Source organism: Mesoplodon bidens (genome assembly GCF_964165515.1).
Source record: "Mesoplodon bidens genome assembly, chromosome: 16".
NCBI classification, from domain to species: Eukaryota; Metazoa; Chordata; class Mammalia; order Artiodactyla; family Ziphiidae; genus Mesoplodon; species Mesoplodon bidens.
The window spans coordinates 77,757,808-77,784,668 of record NC_138173.1 but is presented as its reverse complement, the minus strand read 5'-3'; the positions used below and the strand labels follow the sequence as shown (position 1 = coordinate 77,784,668).

At 62.0% G+C, this 26,861-nt stretch overlaps 2 protein-coding genes across 8 annotated transcripts in view; one reads left to right on the top strand and one right to left on the bottom strand.

Moving 5' to 3' along the window:
• The window catches only part of CPSF1 (cleavage and polyadenylation specific factor 1), a gene marked incomplete at its 3' end in the record, with an annotated part of 15,344 nt that extends 4,475 nt beyond the window's left edge, over window positions 1-10,869 (top strand). The window contains exons 2-37 of one of the 4 annotated variants that reach the window (XM_081258130.1): window positions 2,861-2,888; window positions 2,981-3,132; window positions 3,217-3,297; window positions 3,383-3,534; window positions 3,625-3,771; window positions 3,895-4,034; window positions 4,107-4,217; window positions 4,300-4,393; window positions 4,479-4,566; window positions 4,638-4,760; window positions 4,843-4,894; window positions 4,978-5,072; window positions 5,152-5,226; window positions 5,306-5,386; window positions 5,466-5,555; window positions 5,767-5,877; window positions 5,953-6,094; window positions 6,180-6,358; window positions 6,436-6,569; window positions 6,652-6,826; window positions 6,915-7,121; window positions 7,191-7,280; window positions 7,360-7,503; window positions 7,587-7,739; window positions 8,528-8,644; window positions 8,737-8,827; window positions 8,899-8,983; window positions 9,070-9,211; window positions 9,300-9,452; window positions 9,529-9,705; window positions 9,800-9,866; window positions 9,936-9,983; window positions 10,067-10,222; window positions 10,340-10,428; window positions 10,510-10,648; window positions 10,757-10,869. In XM_081258130.1, coding sequence (XP_081114256.1) covers window positions 2,861-2,888; window positions 2,981-3,132; window positions 3,217-3,297; window positions 3,383-3,534; window positions 3,625-3,771; window positions 3,895-4,034; window positions 4,107-4,217; window positions 4,300-4,393; window positions 4,479-4,566; window positions 4,638-4,760; window positions 4,843-4,894; window positions 4,978-5,072; window positions 5,152-5,226; window positions 5,306-5,386; window positions 5,466-5,555; window positions 5,767-5,877; window positions 5,953-6,094; window positions 6,180-6,358; window positions 6,436-6,569; window positions 6,652-6,826; window positions 6,915-7,121; window positions 7,191-7,280; window positions 7,360-7,503; window positions 7,587-7,739; window positions 8,528-8,644; window positions 8,737-8,827; window positions 8,899-8,983; window positions 9,070-9,211; window positions 9,300-9,452; window positions 9,529-9,705; window positions 9,800-9,866; window positions 9,936-9,983; window positions 10,067-10,222; window positions 10,340-10,428; window positions 10,510-10,648; window positions 10,757-10,869 — 4,221 coding nt within the window. Of the gene's footprint in view, window positions 1-2,860; window positions 2,889-2,980; window positions 3,133-3,216; window positions 3,298-3,382; window positions 3,535-3,624; window positions 3,772-3,894; window positions 4,035-4,106; window positions 4,218-4,299; window positions 4,394-4,478; window positions 4,567-4,637; window positions 4,761-4,842; window positions 4,895-4,977; window positions 5,073-5,151; window positions 5,227-5,305; window positions 5,387-5,465; window positions 5,556-5,766; window positions 5,878-5,952; window positions 6,095-6,179; window positions 6,359-6,432; window positions 6,570-6,651; window positions 6,827-6,914; window positions 7,122-7,190; window positions 7,281-7,359; window positions 7,504-7,586; window positions 7,740-8,527; window positions 8,645-8,736; window positions 8,828-8,898; window positions 8,984-9,069; window positions 9,212-9,299; window positions 9,453-9,528; window positions 9,706-9,799; window positions 9,867-9,935; window positions 9,984-10,066; window positions 10,223-10,298; window positions 10,429-10,509; window positions 10,649-10,756 lie in introns of all 4 variants that reach the window. The other 3 variants (XM_081258132.1, XM_081258129.1, XM_081258131.1) reach the window with 3 other exon arrangements.
• On the bottom strand, window positions 10,865-26,861 carry ADCK5 (aarF domain containing kinase 5). Of its 4 annotated transcripts, none has more exons than XM_081258136.1 (15): window positions 26,798-26,861; window positions 18,683-18,789; window positions 18,049-18,198; window positions 13,346-13,421; window positions 13,032-13,232; window positions 12,802-12,942; window positions 12,610-12,723; window positions 12,401-12,532; window positions 12,249-12,332; window positions 12,088-12,169; window positions 11,923-12,001; window positions 11,740-11,831; window positions 11,425-11,677; window positions 11,206-11,322; window positions 10,865-11,120 (listed from the first exon to the last, which is right to left on the bottom strand). In XM_081258136.1, exons 1-15 carry the CDS (start codon window positions 26,807-26,809, stop codon window positions 11,015-11,017), a joined length of 1,746 nt encoding a protein of 581 aa, XP_081114262.1. In that variant the 5' UTR covers window positions 26,810-26,861; the 3' UTR covers window positions 10,865-11,014. The 4 variants fall into 4 exon arrangements, with proteins under 4 accessions (XP_081114262.1, XP_081114260.1, XP_081114259.1 ...); XM_081258134.1 differs by lacking the exon at window positions 26,798-26,861 and adding an exon at window positions 24,881-26,783; XM_081258133.1 differs by lacking the exon at window positions 26,798-26,861 and adding an exon at window positions 24,881-26,784 and having other exon boundaries at window positions 12,610-12,942.

The window sequence follows — 26,861 nt, the reverse complement described above, 5'->3', positions numbered from 1 at the left end:
TCCTTTTTCTCAAAGTTGCCATAAGACTTCTTGTTAGATTTCATAATCTTGATTCTCAGATTTACATGGAAGAGCCAAAACTCAAGAATGCATAATTTTATTTATTTTTAAGAATTTCTTAAAAAATTAATTTATATTTTATTTATTTATTTTTGGCCGCATTGGGTCTTCGTTGCTGTGCGCGGGCCTTCTCTGGTTGCGGCGAGCGGGGGCTACTCTTTGTTGTGGTGCGCGGGCCTCTCACTGCGGTGGCTTCCCTTGTTGCGGAGCAGGGGCTCTAGGCGCATGGGCTTCAGTAGTTGTGGCTCACGGGCTCTAGGCATGCAGGCTCAGCAGTTGTGGCGCACGGGCTTAGTTGCTCCGTGGCATGTGGGATCTTCCCGGCCCAGGGCTCGAACCCGCGACCCCTGCATCGGCAGGCGGACTCCCAACCACTGCGCCTCCAGGGAAGCCTGCATTATTTGCTAATTAGCTAATACCTTTGAGGCCACAGCAGGTCTCTGTGGTTTATTACAGTCTGGCTCCACTGAGCTTCCCCAAAGCACAGAGTCCTTGTGAGCCTTCATCCTCGTGGCCCCCACGCTTTGCTCTCTGGGCACAGGTTTCGCTCCCGCGTAGGCCAGAGGCTCTGCAGAGCATCACTGTTGTTGTGAGCACTGCGGTTTTACATAATTTCAGACCCAGAAAAGTTGCAAAAGCACAAAGATTTCCTGTGTATGCTCACCCTGAGTCCCAAAGGTGAACACTGTGCCATATCTCTGTCTCTTTTTCCTGCACCTGGAGGATAAGTTGCAGGCGGGGACCCCTTGGCTCCTAGAGGCCAGCATGTCACGTGCGTTCAGACAATACCAAAGTCTCTGCAGAACCACAGGCCAGTGGTCTGAACCAGGACGCCGGTGCTGGTGTGGTTCAGGCCTGGGCACATCTGGCCAGCGTGTCCTGTGGTGCTCCTCAGTGCAGTCATTGGGTGCTGGTGTAGGTGGCTTGGTGGGGTGAGCAGCCTGCCAGCTTTCCCCCTGGGATGTTGGGACTTGGAGACCATAAATGCCGTCTTACTGCTCAGACCTTCCTCTTCCAGTTTCAGCAGCAGTGATTGTGTTTGTCACCATCACCATGGATGCGGTGCTTTTCCTGACCCCACCCTCTCTGCTACCTTCTTGGTGGGCTTTCCTTTCTCCCCGTATTCATTCCTTTCTTTATAACACCACAGGCTCACGGATTCTTATTCTATTCAGTAGGTTGTAGTCTTCTTTTATCCTCTGGGGTTCTTCAGCCTGAAGACCTTCCCTTAGCAATTCTTGAAGAGTGTTTCCGCTGTCAGGGAACTTGTTCCACTTTTGTTTGTCTGCACATGTTTTTATTTCAACTTCCCTTTTGAGGGATATTTTCATCGGGTTTAGAATTCTAGGTTGACTTTTTTCTTTCATCACTTTAAAGCACTGGCTTCTGTAGTTTCTGTTGAAAATCAGTTTGTTTTTAAAAATATTTATTTATTTGTTTATTTATTTTGGCTGCACCGGGTCTTACTTGGCGGCACGTGGGATCTTCGTTGTGGCATGCGGGCTTTTTAGTTGTGGCATGCGTGTGGGATCTTAGTTCCAGTTCCCCGACCGGGGATCGAACCAGGGCCCCCTGCATTGGGAGTGTGGGGTCTTAACCACTGGACCACCAGGGAAGTCCCTGAATATTAGTTTTTATGAAGGTGTTGTCTCTTTCTGCCTCTGACCACTTTTATGATACTTGCCTTTGTCTTTGGTTTCCTGTCTTTCAACTGCGATGTGCCCCTTTGTATTTACCCTGCCTCGGGACTTGCTGGCTGGCTTGAATCTGTAGGCCGACGCTTCTTATCGGAATATTTTTGGTCATTTCTTCAGTTACGGGTTCGTCCTTCTCCTTCCTCCATCCTTCTGTGTTGCCAGTGGTGTGTTAGACCATTTGATTATGTCCCTGTGTCTCTTAAAATGGATTTACACTTTTACTCTGTGTCTTGCGTCTGTACAGAACTGCAGTTGGTCTCTCTCTTGACCTTGTGTCTGGCGAGGGGAGAGGGTGTCCAGGCCTAGTCCTCATTTCACATTGTAGTTCACATGCGACACTTGTTATAGATTTACTGTGGATGACCTTTATTTGATTAAGGAAGTTGTATTCTTGGGTTAGTAAGAATTTCTATCATGAGTGGGTCTAAATTTTATCAAATGCTTTTCATATCCATTGAAAACAATACATGATTTTTCTCCTTAATTTTGAGACTTTGGTTGATTGTAGCGATGGGCTTTCTTGTGGTAAACTGACTTTGCATGCCTGGAATAGCAACTTGGTTGTGGTGTAGTATCCTGTCAGATGCCGCCAGGCTCACTTGGAGACACCCTCCTGCCCTGGGGAAGGTAGTCGATAGGACACAGATGGGGCGAGGGCCATAGCCCCATGTTGGGGTCACCGTCACGCCCAGTTTGGGCTCAGGGGTGCGCCCTGCATGTCAGCAGAGCCGGGGTTCCTTCTTCATAGCAATCACGTGTCACTGGCAGCTGGTGGCAGCCATGGCTGGGCCCAGGGTGAGTCTGGGGTGGGTTGGGGGTGCACAGAGAGTGCTGTCCGTCCTTTGACCCTGAGCATCCCGTGTCGGGACGGCTGCTGGGGAAGCTGGGTGGGGAGCTTCCTGAGGAGGAGCCCTGGGGCGGGCTGGGGACCCTAGAGGCCAGTGTGAGTCTGTGGCACGGCCGTCTCCAGCAGCGTCTGGTCGCACGCTCCACTGTGGCGAGCCCCGTGGGGCTCCTGGCTGCAGGGCCGGCCTTGGGTGGTCTTCTCCTGTCCCTCCATGGGGTGGGCCCCTCACTGCCCTCCCTCCTTCTCCCTCCTACAGGCACCGACCAAGAATGACAGGAGCGCAGGTGAGTGAGTGCAGGGTGGGTGCCTGGCCACGCACCTGGGGGTTGGCGGCCGGGCCCTGGGGCCCAGATCCCTACCCACTGGCTCTCTGCAGAGGGGAAGGCCCACCGGGAGCACCGGGAGCACCGGGAAAAGCTGGAGCTGGTGGCTTCCTTCTCTTTCTTCGGCAATGTCATGTCCATGGCCAGCGTGCAGCTGGCGGGCGCCAAGAGGGATGCCCTGCTCCTGAGCTTCAAGGACGCCAAGGTGGGAGTGGGAAGTGGGGGGCGGGGGCGGGAGCGGAGCGGTGGGGCTGCGGCGGGCGGCCCGGTTCTGACCTGCCGCCCCCAGCTGTCGGTGGTGGAATACGACCCGGGCACCCACGATCTCAAGACCCTGTCTCTGCACTACTTTGAGGAGCCGGAGCTGCGGGTAGGCCTAGCCCCGCCCCCTGTCCCGCCCCCTGGCTCCCTGTGGGGTCCCCTGCCAGGGCCTGCCTGATGCCTCTCCCCTGCAGGACGGCTTCGTGCAGAACGTGCACACGCCGCGGGTGCGCGTGGACCCCGACGGGCGCTGCGCGGCCATGCTCATCTACGGCACGCGGCTGGTGGTCCTGCCCTTCCGCAGGGAGAGCCTGGCCGAGGAGCACGAGGGGCTCGTGGGTGAGGGGTGAGTGCCCGGGCGGGGGGGCGGGGAGGCGCTGCTGAGCCGGGGTTCCCCTCCCTGTGCCCCTCCCCAGCTGAAGCCCTTTGCCCCCAGGCAGAGGTCCAGCTTCCTGCCCAGCTACATCATTGACGTGAGGGCCCTGGACGAGAAGCTTCTCAACATTGTCGACCTGCAGTTCCTGCACGGCTACTACGAGCCCACCCTGCTCATCCTGTTTGAGCCCAACCAGACCTGGCCTGGGTGAGGCCCTGCGCTGCTGTGGCCGAGGCTGCGGCTCTGACGGGGGGCGGGGAGGGAGGGGCGGGGCTGGGGACTGACGCGCGCTGTGATTGGCCGCCTGGCCGACTGCTGTCGTGGTCCCAGGCGGGTGGCCGTGCGGCAGGACACGTGCTCCATCGTGGCCATCTCGCTGAACATCACGCAGAAGGTCCACCCCGTCATCTGGTCCCTCACCAGCCTGCCCTTCGACTGCACCCAGGCCCTTGCCGTGCCCAAGCCCATAGGTGAGGCGGGGCTGCTTGGAGGGGGTGGGTGCGGAGAGCGCTGGCCCCGCCCACCAGCCTGTCCCCCTCCAGGCGGGGTGGTGGTCTTTGCCGTCAACTCGCTGCTGTACCTGAACCAGAGCGTCCCCCCCTACGGCGTGGCCCTCAACAGCCTCACCACCGGCACCACGGCCTTCCCCCTGCGTGAGTGCCGGGGTGACGGGGCGGGGGGGGGGGCGGGGGGAGGGGCGGGAGGCTGCTGGGTCCAGCTGACGCCCCACCACAGGCACCCAGGAGGGCGTGCGGATCACCCTGGACTGTGCCCAGGCAGCCTTCATCTCCTACGACAAGATGGTCATCTCCCTCAAGGGCGGCGAGATGTGAGTCTCCCCCTCCAGGGAGCCCCGTCCTCTCCGGCCGGTGGTGCGGTGCCCCCGCGCCAGCTCAGCGTGTCCCTCCCCGCAGCTACGTGCTGACGCTCATCACGGACGGCATGCGTAGCGTCCGCGCCTTCCACTTCGACAAGGCCGCCGCCAGCGTGCTCACCACTAGTGTGAGTGGGGTCTTGGGGGGGCGGCCCCGGGTCCGGGCTGGGCCCCGCCCTCACCCCCGTCCTGCCTTCAGATGGTCACCATGGAGCCCGGATACCTGTTCCTTGGCTCTCGCCTGGGCAACTCCCTGCTCCTCAAGTACACGGAAAAGCTGCAGGAGCCCCCGGCCGGCACCGCCCGAGAGGTTGCCGACAAGGTAGGTGCGGGGACTCTGGGGACGCTGCCCTCCCGTGCGCGGCGGCCTCGGGGGGCTGCTCACCACCCCACCTGCCTCACAGGAGGAGCCGCCCTCCAAGAAGAAGCGCGTGGACGCCACCGCGGGCTGGTCAGGTGAGGGCCGTCAGGTGAGGGCCGAGGGCGGGGGCTGGACTGGGCAGCCAGGTGGGCTCAGGTGGCCTTTCCACATGCTGTAGGGGGCAAGTCAGTGCCGCAGGACGAGGTGGACGAGATTGAGGTGTACGGCAGCGAGGCCCAGTCGGGCACCCAGCTGGCCACTTACTCCTTTGAGGTGAGCCTGGGCAGAGAGGGGTCGCCGCCCGCTGGCCCGCCTGCCCCGCCTGCCCGCCTGACCACTGCTGTGCCCGCAGGTGTGCGACAGCGTCCTCAACATCGGACCCTGCGCCAACGCCGCCGTGGGCGAGCCCGCCTTCCTCTCGGAAGAGGTGCCCGCTCGGGGCGAGGTGGTCGGGGGCAGCTTGCACAGCAGGGAGGTGCCGCCCTCACCCCCGGCCCCCCATGCAGTTTCAGAACAGTCCCGAGCCAGACTTGGAGATCGTGGTGTGCTCCGGCTACGGGAAGAACGGGGCCCTGTCAGTGCTGCAGGTGTGCGGTGTGGGGGGCAGGGGTGGCGCCTCCTGGCGGGGCCCGGGTGCGCTTGCTGACACCCCTCATGTCCTTCCAGAAGAGCATCCGGCCCCAGGTGGTGACAACCTTTGAGCTTCCTGGCTGCTACGACATGTGGACAGTCATCGCCCCTGTGCGTAAGGAGCAGGTAGGTGCCCCCAGGTGGGCGAGGCCTGGGCGGTGCGGTGCCCAGTGTGGCCGTCCACCTGGCCCGTGGCGGGGGGCCCGGAGGCCACCGGTCCCAGCACCGGGCTCTGCCGTGCAGCTCAGGCGGGCTTGGCCACGGGCTTGCTCTGGCTTGGCGCTCCAAGCACCTGGGTCTGGGCGGTGGGCTTCCTGCTCTCCTTCTGCCTTCACAGGAGGAAGGCGCCAAGGGGGAGGGGGCGGAGCAGGAGGCCAGCGCCCCCGAAGCGGATGACGATGGGCGGAGACACGGGTTCCTTATCCTGAGCCGGGAAGACTCCACCATGGTAATGGGGCCCGCCCAGCAGCCTGGGGCGGGGGGGCCGCTGCTGGGGGTGCACCTCACCCGCCGTCACCCACAGATCCTACAGACGGGGCAGGAGATCATGGAGCTGGACACCAGCGGCTTCGCCACCCAGGGCCCCACGGTCTTTGCCGGCAACGTCGGGGACAATCGCTACATCGTGCAGGTCTCGCCACTCGGCATCCGCCTGTTGGAAGGAGGTGGGCTGGGCCACGCGGGCAGGCGGGATGGGGTCCGGGGCTAGCGCGTGCCGACTGCCCTTTGCTGACCAGCCCGTGTCCGCAGTGAACCAGCTGCACTTCGTCCCCGTGGACCTGGGCTCCCCCATCGTGCAGTGCGCCGTGGCCGACCCGTACGTGGTCATCATGAGCGCCGAGGGCCACGTCGCCACGTTCCTGCTCAGGAGCGACTCGTACGGGGGCCGCCACCACCGCCTGGCGCTGCACAAGCCCCCGCTGCACCACGTAGGCGCCCTCCTCCGTCCCCGGGGCCGGCCGCCCCCCGCCGCTCCCCCCACTGAGCCCCCCTGTCCCCACAGCAGTCCAAGGTGATCACGCTCTGCGTGTACCGGGACGTCAGCGGCATGTTCACCACCGAGAGCCGCCTGGGCGGGGCCCGTGACGAGATGGGCGGCCGCAGCGGCTCAGAGGCCGAGTGCCAGGGCTCGGAGACCAGGTGCGTGCGGGCCTGGGCCGCAGGCCGGGAGCGGGGTCCCTGGGGCAGGCTGCCTGTGACCGACGTATCTGCTGGCCCCCAGCCCCACGGTGGATGACGAGGAGGAGATGCTCTACGGGGATTCGGGCTCCCTCTTCAGCCCCAGCAAGGAGGAGGCGCGCAGGAGCAGCCAGCCCCCCGCCGACCGGGACCCCACCCCCTTCCGGGCTGAGCCCACCCACTGGTGCCTGCTGGTGCGGGAGAACGGAACCATGGAGGTGGGTGGCGCCCCGTGTCCAGCATGGCCCCCGTCCCCTGCTCGTGCCCCACCCCGCCCCGCCTGGCTAACTGCCGCTGTCCCCGCAGATCTACCAGCTCCCCGACTGGCGGCTGGTGTTCCTGGTGAAGAACTTCCCTGTGGGGCAGCGGGTCCTGGTGGACAGCTCCTTCGGCCAGCCCACCACCCAGGGCGAGGCCCGGAAGGAGGAGGCCACGCGCCAGGGCGAGCTGCCCCTCGTCAAGGAGGTGCTGCTGGTGGCGCTGGGGAGCCGCCAGCGCAGGCCCTACTTGCTGGTGAGTGTGGCCCCGCCCGCGCCTGGGCTCTGCACGGCGCCCGCCCCCTGACGACCCGCTCGCCCCCAGGTGCACGTGGACCAGGAGCTGCTTGTTTACGAGGCCTTCCCCCACGACTCGCAGCTCGGCCAGGGGAACCTCAAAGTTCGCTTCAAGAAGGTGCAGCGTCTGGGCCGTGCTGGGTGTGGGGCGGGGGTCGGGGGAGGACGTGGCCCTCACGGCCGCGGTGCCCCCCCAGGTCCCGCACAGCATCAACTTCCGAGAGAAGAAGCCAAAGCCGTCCAAGAAGAAGGCAGAAGGCGGCAGCGCTGAGGAGGGTGCTGGGGCCCGAGGCCGTGTGGCGCGGTTCCGCTACTTTGAGGACATTTACGGCTACTCTGGGGTAGGCTGGCGGCTCCGAGGGAGCCTGGGCTGCGGCCGACAGGGCTCCGGCCCCGGCAGCCTCCTCACGCTGCCTGCCCCCAGGTGTTCATCTGCGGCCCCTCGCCCCACTGGCTCCTGGTGACTGGCCGGGGGGCCCTGCGGCTGCATCCCATGGGCATCGATGGCCCCATCGACTCCTTCGCCCCATTCCACAACGTCAACTGCCCCCGCGGCTTCCTGTACTTCAACAGACAGGTAGGGTGGCCCCATGCGGCCCAGCCTGGCTCTCTGACACTCGCCGATGCTGCCCAAGCAGGACCAGGTGCTGGGGCCCCAGAAAAGAGGCCCTCAGTGGCTCGGGACGGGGGCACCCTGGAATGGAGAGTCGGGGTGTCCAGAGGGTGGTGGGCGCCAAGGCTGAGTTGGGGAAGTCGGGACTGGAGGCTGTAGCCCACAAGGGCACCCGCCTGGGCAACCAGGGTCCAGTCACTGCTCTGCTGGCTTGCACCCCAGCTCTGCACCTTAGAAGCTGTGTGACTGGGTGAGATGCTCACCCTCCCTGAACCTGAGTTTCCTTACCTGTCACCAAGGTGTCAGCCCTCTGAGGACTCAGTGATGGTGACGTGGTAGGTGCTTTGTAGGTGCTGGCGCGCTTAGAACCGCGGGCAGAGGAAACCGGCTCGGGCCCCCGGCAGGGCACCCGTGCTTGTTTGTGCAGACCCTGGCGTGGCCTGTGTGTGTGCCGCCCACCCTTTGCCTGCGGCCTCCAGCGCCCCCTGAGCCTGGCTCCTCCCTTGTCCCGGCCCAGACCACAGCTGTGGCCAGTGTCCCAACCCTGGGCGAGCTTGGCTGAAGGGATGGGAAGCCCACAAAGCACAGGACAGTGGGCCGTGGTCTCTCCAAGGCCTTGCCTGGACACTGCGGTCCCTCGCCACCCATTCCAGCAGAGCTGAGGGCTGACCCAAGGGAGCCCTTGGAGGCCTGGGTTCATCGGCTTGGCCTTTGGGGTGTGCCAGCCCTCGCTAACCCCCTGCCCCACCCAGGGCGAGCTGAGGATCAGTGTCTTGCCTGCCTACTTGTCCTACGATGCCCCGTGGCCCGTCAGGAAGATCCCGCTGCGCTGCACGGCCCACTATGTGGCTTACCACGTGGAGTCCAAGGTCTGACACCGCCCCCCCGCCCCGCCGTGCCAGGGGCCTTTGGGGCCTGGGGGCCCGGCCTCTGGCACGTGACACCCTCCCCGCCCCCCCAGGTGTATGCTGTTGCCACCAGCACCAACACGCCGTGCACCCGCATCCCGCGCATGACGGGCGAGGAGAAGGAGTTTGAGACCATTGAGAGAGGTGCGCGGCGCCCCGGGCTGGGCCCGTTCTCGGGGCCGCCCTCCCTGACTGTCACCCCTCTGTCCGTGCAGATGACCGTTACATCCACCCTCAGCAGGAGGCCTTCTCCATCCAGCTCATCTCCCCGGTCAGCTGGGAGGCCATCCCCAACGCCAGGTGAGGCTGGGCCCACGGTGGGGCTGGTGTCCCGGCCTGGGCTGCTGTCCTGACCTGGGCTGCTGTCCTGACCTGGGCTGGTGCAGGATCGAGCTGGAGGAGTGGGAGCACGTGACCTGCATGAAGACGGTGTCGCTGCGCAGCGAGGAAACCGTGTCGGGCCTCAAGGGCTACGTGGCCGCCGGGACCTGCCTCATGCAAGGGGAGGAGGTCACGTGCCGAGGGCGGGTAAGCGGCCGGCAGGGGGTGGGAGGCAGGCCGTGCCCAGCGGCCTGCACGCAGCCCCTGTGAATCACCCACCCACCTTCCCTGACAGATCCTGATCATGGACGTGATCGAGGTGGTGCCCGAGCCCGGCCAGCCCCTGACCAAGAACAAGTTCAAGGTCTTGTACGAGAAGGAGCAGAAGGGGCCCGTGACCGCCCTGTGCCACTGCAACGGCCACCTGGTGTCGGCCATCGGCCAGAAGGTGTGCCCCTCTCCACCCACCCCAGTGCCCACCGCTCACTGCCCACCACTCACCGCCCACCCCTCCCACCCCCCAGATCTTCCTGTGGAGCCTGCGGGCCAGCGAGCTGACAGGCATGGCCTTCATCGACACACAGCTCTACATCCACCAGATGATCAGCGTCAAGAACTTCATCCTGGCCGCGGACGTCATGAAGAGCATCTCGCTGCTGCGCTACCAGGAGGAGAGCAAGACGCTGAGCCTCGTGTCCCGGGTACCGAGGGGCTGGGCTGCACGGCAGGTGGGTGGGTGCTGCCCCAGGCCCACCCTGACGTCCGTCCCTCCCTCCCCTCCCCTCCCGTCCTCAGGATGCCAAACCCCTGGAAGTGTACAGCGTGGACTTCATGGTGGACAATGCACAGCTGGGCTTCCTGGGTGAGCGCGGGGGCTGGGGTCCCCGGGACCTCGCTGGGGCTGGGGCTGACTGTGGGCTCTGTTCCCTAGTGTCCGACCGTGACCGCAACCTCATGGTCTACATGTACCTGCCAGAAGGTGAGTGCTCCCTCCACCCTCTCCTGGGCAGGGGGTCGGGCATGGGGCCGGGCAGGCAGTGACCTGAGGTCCCTCTGGCCCAGCCAAGGAGAGCTTCGGGGGCATGCGGCTGCTGCGCCGGGCGGACTTCCACGTGGGCGCCCACGTGAACACGTTCTGGAGGACCCCCTGCCGGGGCGCTGCCGAAGGGCCCAGCAAGAAGTCCGTCGTGTGGGAGAACAAACACATCACGTGGTTTGGTGAGTGGGGGGCGGCGGGGGTTAGGGTGGTAGCGGGGCGTGGGGGATCCACGGGGCTCACAGTGTGTCGTTTCAGCCACGCTGGACGGGGGCATCGGCCTCCTGCTGCCCATGCAGGAGAAGACCTACCGGCGGCTGCTGATGCTGCAGAACGCGCTGACCACCATGCTGCCCCACCACGCCGGCCTCAACCCGCGTGCCTTCCGGTGAGCCTGCCGCCCCCGCCCCCTCTGCCCCCCACCCTGCACCTGTCCCGACTCCTCACTGGCTCTGTGCCGCCCCCCCAGGATGCTGCACGTGGACCGGCGCGTCCTGCAGAACGCCGTGCGCAACGTCCTGGATGGGGAGCTGCTCAACCGCTACCTGTACCTGAGCACCATGGAGCGCGGGGAGCTGGCCAAGAAGATCGGCACCACGCCCGACATCGTGAGCCGCCCGCCCGCCCGCCCCGCCCCTCCGCGCCCCGCCCCCTCCGCGCCCCGCCCCCGCCCCTCCGCGCCCCGCCCCCGCCCTCACCCACCTCGCTGCCCACAGATCCTAGACGACCTGCTGGAGACGGACCGAGTCACCGCCCACTTCTAGACCCCTGGGGACTGTCACTTCCCCCTTTTGTACAAAACACGAAGAAAAACACTTGTTCGATTTGAGAAGAGCGTGTGGTCATTGCGGGCCCAACTCCGGGCCACAGTCACTCCAGTGCCCCCAGGTCTTCCTTAGGCGTCTGTGCCTTGGCCCTAGCCGGGCCCTCAGCCTGCGGTGGGGCGAGCTCTGTGGTCCTCCTGCCGGGGCTCCCTACGTCTCCAAGTACTCGTACAGCTCCTTGGTCTTGGGCATGAGGCCCAGGTGGACCAGGACTCGGACCAGGAGGGCAGTGATCCGCATCGACAGGGTCTCCAGCCTGGGGTGGGGGAGTCAAGGGGTTGCAGGTTGGCGAGGGGGTGGGCCCTGGCTACCCGCCCTTCGGACCCCGCGCGCCTTCTCACCTCAGGGCCACCTCAAACTTGAACGACTCCCAGATGACCCTGATGTGGCGCAGGACACTGGCGCCATAGACGTTCTGGCCCGTGGCGCCCACCAGGCGGCTCCAGCCCCGGACTGCGCTGCAAGGAGACCACCGACCCACAGGCCGTCAGCCCCGCCCCTCCTGTGCATGCACGCCTGCCGCCTGCGTGGGGTGGAGGGTGGAGGGGGTGGGGGCGCACCTCTTGGCCATGAGGAAGTAGCGGTCCACCGGGGCGCCCAGAGCGGTGTTGATGGCGCGCACGGTGTTGAGGTTGCGCAGCACCAGCAGCATGGACCGCGGCAGGGCCTTGAGCACCGCCATGACCTCCTCGAAGTGTGCCCGCGCCATGTCCTGCATGTAGGCCGCCTCCTCACGGCTCAGCAGGTGTGAGCGCCACAGCTGCCCCAGGCGCACAGGCCGCTGCATGAGCACCTCGGAGAACAGGAAGTAGTCTGGGGGGGCCTGAGCCAGGGCTGTGCACTCTCCCCGCCTCACACCCACCCCCCGGCCTCACCTTGCACCCCGAGCTCAGCTGCGTGCGCCTTCATGGCAGCCTCGTCCCTCAGAATGACGGCCCGCCACAGCTGGCACAGGGCTGACCGATCCCTGGGGGGCCCAGCAATGAGCGGTGTGCGGGTGGGGGAGGCCGGCCTGCAGGGCGGGGGGTGCCCACCCAGCCCACACGCCCCCAGCTTACTTCTCATCCAGGAACTGGTACAGCCCGTGGTCCAGCAGCACCAGCTGTCCCTTCCCATCGGGGCCTTTCCGCACCAGAACTAGGGACAGGGCGCGCCGTCTCACACCGCCCCACCCTGACCCCTGACCCCAGACCCAACTCCCACCCCCTCAGGCCTTTTCCTACCATTGCCAGGGTGGGGGTCAGAGTGGACGAAGCCTGTGTAAAATATCTGCTCGGCAAAGGCCTTGATCAGTTTCTCTGCTATCTGGGGAGAGGAGGCCACATGCCATCATTCTGGGCCCACGGCACACGTACCCTCCCCCGCCCCGGCACACGGCACTCACATCCCGCACCGCCAGCCCCATGGTCTTGATGGCCTCCACGTCGTTGACCTTGCAGCCCTCACAGAATTCCGCCGTCAGCACGCGCTGGGAGAGGACAGGTGCCTCAGCTCAGCAGGCCTGCACACCCCCGCCCAGGAAGGGACCCAGCCCACCTTGCTGGACACGTCCCAGTGTACGCGCGGCACCACGACATAGCGGAAGTGCTGCAGCTCCCGTGCACAGCGCTCGGCATTGCGGCCCTCGTTCTCAAAGTCCAGCTCCTGGGCCAGGGTCCCCTTCAGGTCCTGGGGGCCACATGGGAAGCTGGAGGTCCAGCTCAGAAGGCGGCCCACCCCCGGCCCCCTCGGGACCCCTCGGTTACCTGGAGGACCCAGCTGAAGCCGAAGCTGGGGTGCATGAGCTCAACGAGCTGCAGCAGGAGCTCCAGGGTGTGGATGTCGCCGTCGAAGCGGTCCCGCAGGTCGATGTACTGCACCTGCACGGGAGGCTGCAGGGAGGACTGGCCACTGGCGCCCGGGTGCCCCCCGCGGCGCCCCGCGGGGGCCCCGCGTACCTTCACGGCCACCATGGTGCCGTCGTGCAGCCTGGCGCGGTGCACCTGGGCCAGGCTCGCCGCCGCGATGGGCTGGTAGTCAAACTCCTGGAAGAGCTCGTGGGGCGGGGCCTGGAAGTCTTCGAGGAACAGCTCGTCCACCTGGCAGGACAGCGGGGTGGGGTGGGGGGCATGGCTCGGAGCAGCCTGCGGCCGCTCCCTGCCTCCACACTCCCGCGAGAAGGGCTCACCTCCCGGAAGCCCCGCGTGAGAGCCCTGTCCTCCAGCACCCGCAGTGTCTTGATGTACTCAGGGGGCAGCAGGTGGTTGAAGGAGCACAGCCCCTGGCCCAGCTTCACGTAGAGGCCCCCGTTGCTGATGGCCCCAGCCACCAGGGCGTCGGCCGCCCGCTGGTGACATGCAGACATCACCTCCAAGTACCCCGGGCTGTTCTGACCACAGGTATAGAGGGAAGAGATGGGGGCGGGCGGGCACCTCCACCTGGGCACCCCCATCCCCCCAGGCCGCAGGCCAGGACCAGCCAGGCCAGGACGCAGGAACAAACCTCCTCCACCCCTCGCAGGACGACATTTGTGCACCACCAGTAGTCCAGGGAGATCTGCAGGCCGACCCTCAAAGACCTGTGGGCAGAGGCTGCCCTCAGCCCCAGCGGGCACTCACCTCAGATCCCCGCCAGCACCCCGGACCGCTGTGAGCACCTGGCAGGGCTCCTGGGCTCTTGGGGCTGCGTGGCCAGCGGGTCAGTCTCAGCCGCTGGGCTGTGGACTGGGCAGCCTGCATCCACACCACCCCTCAGCCCCTCAATGTGCACCCAGGGGCGCCTGGGACAGGAACGGGGGCCTCGGGCCCCAACAAGCAGGCGTGCTCTTTTCATTCTTTGATAACACGTGTTACACTAGAAAATCCATCCACGAGCCAGCACAGCTGCAATGGCCGCTCCGTCTGTGGACATGCCCTCGCTCAGGCCCCCCTGCACCACTGGTCCTGTCTCCTCTGCACTCCGACTGGAGTGGACAGGAGCCCTTGGTGCTCAAACCCCAGAGCTGGGGCCTGCTGTCCCAGCTGAGGGCACGGCCCCGGGAAGTCCTGCAGGCCCAGGCCTTCTGGTGTGGGCAGGGGTCCTCGCTCACTCCCACGCCCCAGGCTATGGACAAGGCGGCCCTGGGTCTGGAGAGGGGAGGATCCAGGACCAGAATCCAGGCCTCCAGTGCCGCAGACCCCAGCCCCTCAAACTGTCATGAGCAGGGTGTGGGGCTCCCGCTTCTCGGGGCCCCGGTGCAGGCCGAGCCTCCGCCCGCCCCAGCATGTCCTGTTCCAGCCCCTCCGCCACGAGGGGCCAGGATGAAAAGGTGGGAAGAGGCTGCCAGATCCTGCAAAGGCTTCCTGCCCTCCCAGCAGCTGTGGAGACCAGTGTCTTAGAGCAATGAGGTCAGCCCAGACAGAGCGCCATGAACCGGGTCTGTCCCACCCACCCCAGCCTGACACAGGAAGCAAACAGGGCTGTCTGTGAGGCAGGGTGAGCAAGGAGACAGGATTTCTCTGAGCACCCGGAGACCCAAAGAGGAGCTGCCCTCCTTCCTGAATAATTCGTCCAAAAGCTAATGCAAGGTCTGCACAGGGGTGAGGGTAGGGGTGCAGGTGAGGGCAGTGGGGTGATGGCTATACTCGGGTGGGCTAGCTAATAAGTCAGTAAATTAGGGACAAGGGGAGCCGGGCTTCTCCCAGTTGGAGAAGGAGTTACAGACACAGAAAGGGAGAAAACCAGAATGACCCGTGTGGGAAATGAACAGCGGGTTTGCCGTCGATGGCTGGCCACAGAAGCAAACGTATGGCCCTGGGCGTGTGTGCTCACAGCCACACACGTGTGCATGCCCGCAGCCCTTGTCCATGGAGGAGCCTGGGGCAGACAGCCCAGAGTGGCGAGCACACCGGCATCCTCACCGTGGCCCCTGAGCCCCTGCTCCATCCCGAAGAACCATCAGGAGACTAGCTGCTTCCATGGCTGAGCCTGGAGTGACTGTGCTGCCAGCAGGAGTAAAATGCTCAAAGGACAGAGGGCGTTGGAAGGGTTGCGAGATGCTATTGATAAAAGCCAGGCTCACCAGCTCTGCTGTACGTTTGAAACAATTTACAGTCAGATGCTGGAGATTAAAAGAGAGGGGTCAGGGGCTTCCCTGGTGGCTCAGCGGTTAAGAATCCGCCTGCCAATGCAGGGGACACAGGTTCGAGCCCTGGTCTGGGAAGATCCCACATGCCGCGGAGCAACTAAGCCTGTGCGCCACAACTACTGAGACTGCGCTCTAGAGCCCGCAAGCCACAACTACTGAGCCTGCATGCCGCAACTACTGAACCCACGCGCCTAGAGCCTGTGCTCCACAAGAGAAGCCACTGCAATGAGAAGCCCGCACAACGCAACGAAGAGTAGCCCCCGCTCACCGCAACTACAGAAAAGCCTGCGCACAGCACTGAAGACCCAACGCAGCCATAAACAAACAAGTAAACAAATAAGCAAACAAGTAAATAAAATAAAATATATATATATAAATATAAATAAAATATAAATAAATATACATACATACATACATACATACATACATACATACTTGGGGCCTTAGGGGCAGCCTCAGGAGGGTGAGGGGGGCATGGCTGCCGCTCCAAGGAGCTCTATTTATAGAACAGGCAGCACCTCTGACCCTTGTATTTGCCACAGGGCCAGAGTTTGCTGACACCCTGTCGTACAATATTATGGCCTATCTGCCCACAAATATGTCAAGGTCGTCATGTGACGAAGAATTAACGTTACCCAGCTCCTGGGAGGTGCCCCTAAACCCATGAGATTTCCTGGACACCAAAGTGATGGAAGCATCTGAGCCGCATAACAGCCTTGACGGTTCACACCAGTGAGGGGCTCTGCCAGCCGGAAAGGACAACCACGGGGTTAGAGTTCAGGGTCTTCAATCAATCAGGGCTATGAGATGAAACTCTGGACACCAAAGCTTGGGGGTGACCCACGTGTACTGTCAGAGGGGGATGAGAGGCGGGGGATGTGTCTGAGGACATGGAAGTTCCGAGGCTGGGAGCCTCCCAGACCTCACCTCACCCTGGGCATCTCTTCCTTTTGCTTATTCCGACTTTATCTTTCTGCTAAGATAACACCATAATCATAAGTACAGTATTTCCTGAGTTGTCCTAGGGAACTATCAAAACTGAGGGTCTGTGGGGACCCCCCAATTTGTAGCCAGTGGTTTGAGGTGAGGGAAGCCATGGGGACGCTGGAACCTGCAGCTGGTGTCAGACACCCTGGGCAAGCGGGGGTCTGGGGGGCCATGCCCTGACCTCGAGTTTAGCCATGAGAGCTGAGGAGACAATGAGGACTCTTCCAGCCTGGAGACTAGACATGGGCCCAGGTGGGATCTTTGTGTTGTAAAGGTTGTTACTGGGGCACCTGGTAACACAGGGTCTGAGGGTTAGAGGGTCACAATGTATCAGTTTCCCGATTGTGGCCGTGGAGGAGAATGTCCTTGTTTAGGAAATAACTCAAAGTTTCAGGGGTAATGGGGCATATTGACAACTTATTTGTCAATGTTTCAAAAAGAAAAAAGTTCTTTTATGTTATCAGTCCAACTTCTTTGGACATTTGAAATTGTGTCCAAAAAAAGCCCACAGGATTTTTAAAAGTTAAAATTAAGTAAGGGGTGGGGGCAGAAATGGACCCCGATGCCACCCTCCACCACCCCAGCCCCTGCGAGTGAGCCCGGGTGCATGCGGTACGTTCTGGTCTCCCCTCCCACAGCAGGATGAGCCCTGCTGCCCTTGGGCGAGCTGGTCCTGAATTACTCACCACCCACGCTCCTTCCTTGGGCCCCTGCACGTACGTTGCCCTGTTACCCAGGACGCACTGTGGGCCCCGAGGTCTCCAGGGGCCCCGTGGTCACCCTGCACCCAGCCAGGGATGCTCCGTCAGGCCTGCCTGTCCTGGCAACTGTTAGGGCTGAGAGCTGACGAGATCGCACAGATTGTTGGGAAAATAGTTCTAGCTCAGCCTCTGAAAGCAAGCTGTGAAAATACCCTTTTCGGGAGGGAAGTGGAGAAGGCAGGGGTATACCAAGTCTGCCATGGGGTATCTAATGCTGGGAAACAGCAGCATGTATGCAGCAGAAGGTGAGACAGCCCAGACTTGCTCAGTGTCATCTTCAGAACCAGGCTGCTTGGGGACAGTCCCCACCGGTCCTGTGCGGTCCCTCATGGTGGAAAGCCACAGGAGAGCCAACCCCAGGCTCTGCCCTCATCAATCTCTAGGCTATGGAGACTGGGAAACCCTGCAGGACACAGAGACCACTGCCTAGAACCTGCCCAGGAGGGCAACTAGGAGCTCCAGGCAAACCCATCAAACAACCACCCTGGAAGACGGCGTGGGCGCAGCCGCTGCAAGCGAGCTGAGGACAGAACGCCTTGTTTCATCCTGAAGATGGAATGAGGTAAAGCGTTTGGCCATCTGCCCACCTATGGCTGCCACTGGGGTAAATTTCAACAAAGCTTCAGCCAAGTGCCCCAAGCCCTTGGCATCCTGAGCCTGCCCTGGGAAACCGACCCAGGCTCCCAAAGGGCAGCAGGAGCTCAGAGCTGGCCGAGCAGGACACCTGCAGCGGCCTCCTCAACCAAGGTCTCATGTGAGCCCCCTCCCCAGGCAATCGTGCACCCCCAGTCCAACCACGGGTTTGGGTAAGCTCAAGTTTCACTCAATGCCAAGAGCTGGCTCTCAAGACCCTGTGGCTGTAGGAATTCCTGGATCTGACTGGAGCAGGAATGCCTGCCCAAGCTGCTCCAATGGGAAGACCGCCCCACAGCCCCAGAATCCTGCCCCGGGAGATACAGGAGTATGAGAGACCCTTCAGCTTAAGGCGCCCTGGACGCCAATGGCCAGCAAGGCCCGTCACTAGTCCAGGACACTGGGAGTGGAGGCGAGAGGCAGTCCTCCCCTGTGAGCCCCAAGCTCTCCGCCTGGACGCCAACTCTCCTTGGGAGTGCTGGGGCGGACCGAAGGGAGGTGAGGCAGAGGCCTGAGGTGGGGTCTGTGGGGGCCGTGCCCAGCGTGGATGGCGTGGGCACCGCGGCGCTCGGCTGCCCCACCGGGCAGCTTCAGAGGTCCCAGCAAAACCCTGCTGCCCCTCCCAGCCCCCGCACAGGCCCCGCACGCCTGAGAATGGGACGCAGCGGGGAGAAGCCGCCACCTTGCCGGCCCCCTACCTGCTGAAGCGCCCGATGCCGTCCGCCACGAGCCGCATCCGCCTCCTCTCCTGTGGCTCAGCCATGAAGTACCTCGCCCCGAGGAGCAGGGGCGCCCCCAGCACCGCGGCGGAGAGTGCCTTCTTCCACAGGGGCCACGGTCTCGAGGGCCTGGAAGACGACAGGCACACGGCCGGGGTTACTTCCCGTCTGCCCCGGCCCCTCCAGCCTTGGCTCTCCAGGCCCAGCCCACGGCCGCTGTGGCCTCACCAGGACCTCGGCAGGCAGCACCGACTCCGGACGCCTGTGTGGTCACCGCAGTGCTCTCTGACCTCCGGGTCCGAGTCACCTCGCCTGAGCCCCCCAGACCCCCAGACCCCAGGGCTCCAAGTGGGCTCCAGCCTGCCCACTGCCCACCCGGCCCTCCAACCCCTTGCTGCCGCTCTTGCTCTGGCCCGCCCTCCCCCACTCTCTGAGCCCACAGCCCTGGCCGAGTCCCAGGCCAGGACCCTGGCGGTGGGGCAGCCGCGCACCGCACATGGGAGCAGGCGCGTCCCGTCTCGTGGGTGGCGTAGAGAAGGCACAGCCCCCCAACGGAGGTCGCCCCTGCCTGATGAGGGGCACATGCCCTGGAGGGTGCCTGTGGCCAACTCACCACCTTGCAGGCGGTGCCCCGAGGTTTCTCCTGAAGAAGGCAGTGGGGGATGGCCAGGGCTTCAGCCTGCCCTGCAGCAGGGCCGAGTGGAAGTGGCAGAGCTGGGACTGCGAAGCGAGCAGAGGGCACGGCGTTGGCGGCGGGAACATGCCCCCCGGCCTCACACAGGCAGGGACCCTCCCCCCGCCCCAGACACGTCACTGAAGAGCCCTGGTGCTTCCTGGGCCCTCGCGTGTCTGACGCAGGCAGGCAGAGGCTCCGCCGGGTGAAGAGCAGGCCGAGGGCCAAGCACCACGCGAGGGAAGGGAAGGCTATGTGCATCTGCACACGGGGCGTCCTCCTCGGAAGCCCCTCCACAGGCCACTGGAAATGCCCCTCAGTCCCTGCCCCTAACACTCTGCTGGGCCCTGAGAGCCCTCGTGTCCTATTTCCCGCTGCTGAGACCAGCGGCCTCCCAAGGAAGGGCCGAGAATCTTCACCACACAATCAGAAAGGAGGCAGACGGCCTTGGGGTGGTGCCTGCTCGGAAAGCAAACGAGGGCACCAGGAACCCGTGCTTGCTGAGCCCCCAGCGGCCAGACCTGGAAAGCTTCTGCCTGGAGGAGGCAGGGGAAGGCTGGAGGAGCCACAGCCGAGGGGCAGGTAGAGAAGCAAAGTGCCGGGGAGACAGGCCAACACGCTGCTCTGTCTCAGGGGCCACGGAAGAAACATCGCAGCTCTCCTGCGCCCACTGGCAGCCTTGGTCTCCCAATCTTATTTGAATAAGACCTTAAAGAGTTCCTCAACCACAGACTCCCCAACTCTAAATTCTCAGTTTTTAGGGAAAAAAAAATGTGCAAAGTCAGTCACAGCCCACAACACAGGCGTTAGCGCTATTATTATGGGCCGAATAGGGAGCTGACGTTCCCGTCACTTTCCGGCCGAAGCACACGGCACACAGCACACAGCACACAGCCCTGAAGACAATTTCGAGGATGCAAAACTACACAAAAGTCAGAGGAAAAGGTCCATGACCTGCCGTCCCAAGAGGAGAACAGGACAGAAAGTTCCACCCCATGAGGCCATGCACAGAACGTGCAGATCCTCAAGGAAAACCCCGCAAAGGCAAGAGACGCAGCGGCGGGCGGACTCGGGCATGCAGAGCCCCAGGCCTTCTGTGCCAGAGGGCGGCCCAGCCTGCTGTCCACCCCGCTGCCCCCCTACCTGGCCCGCACGACCTGACCTGGCCTGGGGCATGGCACACACGGCGGCTGCAGGCTGGGACCCCAGTCACCTCCCACCTCACAGATGACAAGGGTCTGTGGTGCCAGCAGGCGTGGGGGGCGGGGAAGGCCCGGCTGCTTCCACACCGGGCCTCCCCCTCAGGCAGCCCTGCCTGGCTGCCCGGCGCTGCCTGCTCTCTGCGAGGTGTCCAGACCCCTGTACCCCTCACCCGAGCCCACGTCTGCGACCGCACACACCCACCAAACACACCCTGCCCGTGAGGGGCCACGTGCGACCAAGGACCACAGCCAGAATCCTCCTGCCCGCATCCCTGCTGCCCTCCTCTGGCTCTGGCCCCATCTCCAGCAGGCCCATCCTCCCCCACTCTCTGAGCCCACAGCCCTGGTTGTGTCCCAGGCCAGACCCTAGCGCGGGGTGGGGGTGGGGGGGTGGGGGGCCGCGCGCTGCACGCAGGAGCAGCACCAGGTGAGAGGGCGTCAGGGATCCCACGGCCTGGCAGCAAGTGGGTCTTCCACCCGGACGCTGGGGCAGAGGAAGCCAGGAAGGTAAGGGCATTGCTGGGGAGGAGACAGGCCCGTGTGGCTTGTGACTGGAAAACATAACGTGTGGTCAGAGGTGGGGAGGGGCGCCCAGACAGAAAAGGGTGGGCAGCAAAGTCAGCTGTAGCGTTGGGGGGGGGGGGTCCCAGGGTTTTCATGCAGGGAGGGGGCGTACGCTGGAGTGGTCAGCCTGGGAGGAGGCCGGGCCAAATACCCAGCAAGAGGGGGCTGGAGCCCGAGGCGGAGCTGTGGCCTGGGGGCGGGGGTGGGGTGTGGGGTGTGGGGAAGGTTCAGGGCCAGCGTGAGGAACCAGGCAAGACGGCCGAGGCCCGGACGCCCCGCACGCCAGCTGCCTGCTCCTCTGGCCAGCGAGCGTCCTGCCGCGACTCTGGCCTTCTCAGCGAGATCACAGGCCCACGGAATGAGGAATGACAACAGCCCCGGGGCTCCTCGATCGTCATCAATGACCCTGAGGATTCCCGAGCCTGGGGTGTCTCTACACAGCAGCCTGGCCGCTCCAGAAAGCCATTAGCATCCACGCATTGAGAACTACTGGTGCCCGGCACTGTCATTTATCAGTTCTCTCTACTTCCGTAAATATGTGCAATTTTTCCTTAGAAGTTAAAAAAAAAAGTCACGAGAAAAAACGTGGGACGACTTTGCACCAAGTGCAAAGCATGAACCCTGACTAAAACCTCAATCTTAAAGAAAGCACCTATGGAACATTTGAGGGACCCCAGACACCAGGGAGCACAAAATTTAGGATTTTTAGGCCTGACGGTTACTGTGGTTACATAATATCCTTGTTTAGGGGCTGCACATTGAAGTATTTAGAGATTATGTGTCAGAATGTCTGTGACTTACTTTCAAATGATCCAACGACAACAAAATATATATTTTCAAATAGAAATAGATCCACTAGGGCAAGATGTTAATAATGGGTCGATCTAGGTGGTGGCATCTGGATAATTAACTCTCTGGGACCACGCTGTCAGCTTGTCCCTACGTGTAAATGTTTTCATGATCAAAGGTGCAATGCGTCTGCTATACTCTCAGAGTCCAGTCAGGAAGGCGGCATGTGGAAGGCGAGGTAGCTGGTACAGGACAGGCAGACCTGGCACTGTCTGGAGACACTCCTAGTTGTCACAACTCGGGGGAGGGGGTGCTCCTGGCATCAAGGGGGTAGAGGCCAGGGACACCACGCAACACCAGACACGGGAAGGCCCCGCCCCAGAGACTCAAGTAGAGCCTGGAGCCAGACTTCTGGGGCTGGAGTTGGAATCTGGGCTCCAGCACTTACCAGCCACGCGGCGTGGGTAAGTGCCGTCCCTCTGTGCCTCAGTTTCCCTGTCTGTAAGGTGGGGACTGCTGTACTGCTGAAGTGAGGGTGAGTGAGCTGACATCTGCAAAGCCCTCGAGCCATGTCCAGCCCAGCGTGCAGGGCAGGCGGAGGCACACGCTGAAGCTACCTGCCGCTAGGCCCTCCTCACTGCACTAAGCTGCCCGCTGGTCCCCAATGCCCTAACCCTCCTCCCAACAACCCTGCCCCCCTTGCTCTGCAGACCACCCCACCTAACAAGAAGAACGTATTTGCTCGGTTGAACTAAACTATTTATATTGTATTTATTTCTTTGGTTGCACCAGGTCTTAGTTGTGGCAGGTGGGTTCCTTAGTTGCAGCTCCAGGGCTCCTTAGTTGTGGCATGCATGTGGGATCTAGTTCCCTGACCAGGGATAGAACCCAGGCCCCCTGCATTCGGAGCACGGAGTCTTATTCACTGCACAACCAGGGAAGTCCAACTATTTATATTGAAAGATCGTCAGCTGCCCCCTGCTTTTTCAGAAGGAATAAAGGGTTTGTTTAGCCCAGAAGAGAGACTACAGATCCTCCTCGACTTATGATGGGTTAGGGCTAGGGTCAGACCCACTGTAAGCTGAGAACATCGTAAGAGGCGGAAGTGCATTTAATACACTGAGCCTACCGAACGTCCCAGCTGAGCCTGGCCTTCCTGAAACGCGCTCACAACACTCACAGTAGCCTACAAGGGGACGAAACCACCTAGCACAAAACCTGTTTTATACTAAAGTGCGGACTATCTCATGTAACTGATTGAAAGTGAATACAGAATGGCCGTCAGGGCACCGCTGTGCACCCTCGTGACCTCGGGGCTGCCGGGGAGCTGCCCAGCATCAGGAGAGAGTATCCACCCTGCATCACTGGTCCAGGAAAAGATCAAAATTCAAAATTTGAAGCACGGTTTCTACTGAATGTGTATCACTTTTGCAGCATCATAAAGTTGAAAAATCTTAAGTCAAACCATCATGAGTCAGGGGCCAACTTATGAAAAGCTTGGAGTACATTATATACAGACATGAAGAAATGCTCAGCTACTGGAGTGGACGGGCAGCAGAGAGGGCCTCGCTGCAAAGTCCCATGGGGACTGCACCCTGTGACAGAGAAGGAAAATGGCCAAAGCTGGTTGATAATGATTACATTCGGAGGGAAAGAAAGGACGGATCCACGAGTTATTCTAGCCGACGTGCCAACGACCTGGAGGCACAGAGTCAAGAGGCTGCGGGCGCCAACGCTGAGGTGAGGGCTGGCAGGGGCTGTCACACCCAGAGCCCGGGCACAGCTGCTCCAAAACCACGGCTGAGCCCAGCATCACACCTCCTCCCCCAGAGGCCCCGCACACGTGGTCTGCGTATTTCTGACTTAGAAGCAGCAGAAGACTGCGGGAGAGGAGGGCGCCCCTGATAGAGGGCTCATCCTCCAAGCCCTGCCACCTGGGGCAAGACCAGAGTCCATCAGGGAGACTCTGAGGGGCACACGATGAGGACACCCCAGAGGAGAAGTGTGTGCAGCCCCAGCCGCTTTTCTTGTGACCCCAGTGGAATGGCACAGAACGGCGTACAGACGGCACAGAACTCAGCGCCCTCGTGCTGACGGGGTGCCGTGGAGCGGGGCAGGGCCCACGAGGGCCGAGCGCTGCGCTGCAGCAACACAGGCCCAGCCCGCCGGCCTCACCAACCTTTACCCTCTGCCTGGGGGCGACTCCCCGCTGACACCTTGCCAGGCTGGAAAGGTGAAACATGGTAGAAATAAAATACCTCGCTCAGGGTCTGGCACCTAACAGGTGTTCAACAAAAGGTGGGCATTTCTGACGGTGGGGCTTTCACACATATCTCCTCACATGGTCCACAGCAGAAATGCCTGGCGAATCTGGGGGTGGAGCCCAAGTCAAACCGCTGCCCCCTAGTCGTCACCCTGTCCTTCCCCAGATGGCAGGTCCTGACAGCCACAGGGCGGAGCACACTGTCCCCCTGAGCCATTAGTAGGAAGGGTCTGGTGAGGAAAAGTCAAGTCACCTAAGTGACAAATAAGTTTACACATCAGGATCATATTAAAACATGTAGCTCTTTTATAGGAGGATGCTGAACCTGAGTCGTTTAAGGCACGAGGCCCCCACTGCGCCCGCAGCCTCCTAACCGCTATCCACCAGCAGCAGGGGCTCTGACAGGGAAGCTGAGGACCAGCGTCCACAGCCTCCGAACACACGGCCGATGCAGAGGGGGCACGGCCAGAAGAGTAACCGCCCCCGCCCACAGTCCCCGTGACAGTTTCCTGTTGCTTTCGGAGGAGCCACCACTGCAGCAGGAGATCTGGCTGCAGCTCGTGACTTCTCACTCTCTCTCCTGGGCTAAACGTGTCTCTGGCAGACCTTGGACAGCTGTGCGGCGCCCGGCCCAGGCCTGCTCCCCAGGCTGCCCTTCTGCCTAGGAGGCCCTTCCCCCACCCTGATTCACCACGGTTACCACCCCCCCCACCCCTCTCCCACTGTCCTTATCACACAGGACTGTGCCTGGTAGTTTGCAGTCTTTCTCCCCACCAGCCTGAGGAGGGCCCACCCGCCAATCACCTCCGTACTTCGACGAGCCCTGTGCTTTCTAAGATAAAGCAGAAACTCCATGAATGCTTGCTGAATTAAGACAAACGGTGAATGAGCCAGAACCCCACATGGCCCAAGAGAGGATGTCACTGAGCAACAGGGCGAAGGCCACGGTCAGGCGAGAGACAGCCCCAGCCCCGACCGCAGCCTGGCCCTGGGCCGGCCTCCAAGGATGAGGCCTCCTGCTGACGACGCCAGAGCGCCCCCAGGGCCCCCAGTTGCCTGGCTCCGTTCCAGCTGGGATGCCCAGCGACTCCCCCAATGTCCCCATCACAGAGACGTCCCTGAAGCCCAACGAGGTCATGTAGCTCTAAATGTGGGGCAGAGACTGCAGCCAGACCTTCCAAGAACCAGTCCAGCACGATTTCCACCACATCACAGGTAACCCAAACCACACCCAGAGCTCAGGCAGGGGCGTGGCAGCAAACATGCACAGAGAGGGCTATGGGTCCCCAGGACACACTCCCGCACACAGAGCCTTCTCACCAGGATGACCACGCACGCGGCTTTCCTGGGGCGGTCCTGGCTTATGTGGGTTGTCCCAGCACCCCTCTCACTCCAAAAGCCTCCCAGTTGGGACAAGATGAGATGGGCCTCCTCTACCCCGGCCTCTAGCGCTTTCTTAACGGTGCCTGCACAGTCTGTCAGCAGAAACAGGGTGCTCATCGGGGACTCAGCTAACAATCTACAAAGGAGCAAAAGGAGCTGGAGTCGTAACACTCACATAGATACTACAACCCTCACAAACTCTGTGTGTACTTTAACACAGCACTCATGTTTTCGGCACAAGCTGAGTTGTCTGTTTTTCTAACACCCTATTGATTAGACACAGCAGATTAGAAGGAAGGTGAAAGGTCACTGCAGGATAAACCAGCCCCCCCCAAAAGTAAGAAGCAACTGCTGAGTCTCATGAGGCCTGAAACAGAGAAACTACAAAGAGGTGACAAGAAGCTGGGCAGGTTAATGGTGACGTCAACAGCCCTGCGCCCCCACCAGGAGAGGAAAGCAAAGCACAGACACGTTCTCATGGTTAGGAAGGGAGAGCCTGGGAGTCTGGGCCCAGAAAGGTGGTGGATGACCGTGATGCCCTGTCCTTTTCTTTTCCAAGGGTCTGTGACCCTCTCAACACCAGTCAGGACTTAGAAGTCTACTGGGCCCCGCTCCACTTACTGGTCATGAGCATCCCCTCATCAGGGGCTAAAGCAGCCTGGAGGATTGAGTGAACTGACTGTGTGAAGCAGCTTTATGAACTATAAATAGATAAATAAACTATAGAAGACCAACTCCGTGTCTCTCTGCCGCACTCTCAGACTGCTTCACCATCTCAGCCCATAAAACACCCCTATGTAACGGAGCTGTGCACTGCAAGCCACAAAAGGTAACGGGCCTTTATTTGTACTGATACCTAAACCCACAAGGCTAGGCTTATTAGAAAAAGACAAGGTCTACAGAAAATTCCAACTTGAAAACGCTGATGAGCCGCCCTCAGTCTCTTCGGCTCTAAACCAACCACAGGAGAAAAGGGGAGATTCCTGGGGAGGGAGTGGCTAAGACCTGGGTCAATGACTATGACACCCGGTTTGAAAGGTGCTAATCCAAACCGCAGAGACGCAATAAAACGGGGAGGCCCGACCAGGAAAAAAACTGGTAAGTCAGCTGCCACGTTCAGGATCAAAAGAAGCCTGAGTTAGGAGGGCAGCCCAGGGCCAGGCAGAAGCCTAGGAAGGCCTGAGAGGGGCTTTCGGAGACGGGGTGGGAGGAGGGGTGGCTCTGCGCCGGGCTGGTGCAGCCATCAGCCCACCTGCCGCCCCTCCCAGCCCCCAAAGTCCTCTGTCTCCCCAGAAGCAGGGGGGCAGCTGTCAGCCCAGGATGACCCAGGGCGGGGGGGTTGGTGACCAGGCGAAAAGGGTGCCCAAGGGAGCAGGTAAAAAGAAAGACGGGGGATCCGGTCTGGGATTCTGGCAGAGTCTGCAGCAGCGACGGGTCTAAGGGAGACACGGGGCGGGAGGAGGGGTCAGGCGCTGGACAGTCGCCTCGGGACAGTGTCTCCCTGGGGAGGGGAGCCCGTGAGGGGACTAGAGGGCCATCCCTCGCGGGGTTGGAGAGGCCGCCTCTGAGACAAGGCTCCACCACGGAGAACGTGCTTCTGAGGAGAAGGGGGGCTGTGGGGTGCGTCGGGAAGGCAGCCTCTCCAGTGGGCCCCTAAGTGGCTCCCGGCATCTCCCCACAGGGCCTGGGGGCTGAAGTGGGGGCCCGAAGGACAGGGCGCCTGAGGGCTGTGACGGGCTCCTTCCAGAGCCCTGAGGGTCCCTGTCGGGCGAGAGGACCTCTGGGGGCAGGGTCTCGGGGCCCTGCGGATCCCGGCCGGGCCGCGGGAGGGGCGCGGGCGCGCGGGGGGCTCACAGGTCTCCACATCTTCGGGGCCTCAACTCCGCTCCCGCCGGCCGCACGCTCGCGTCGCCGGCCC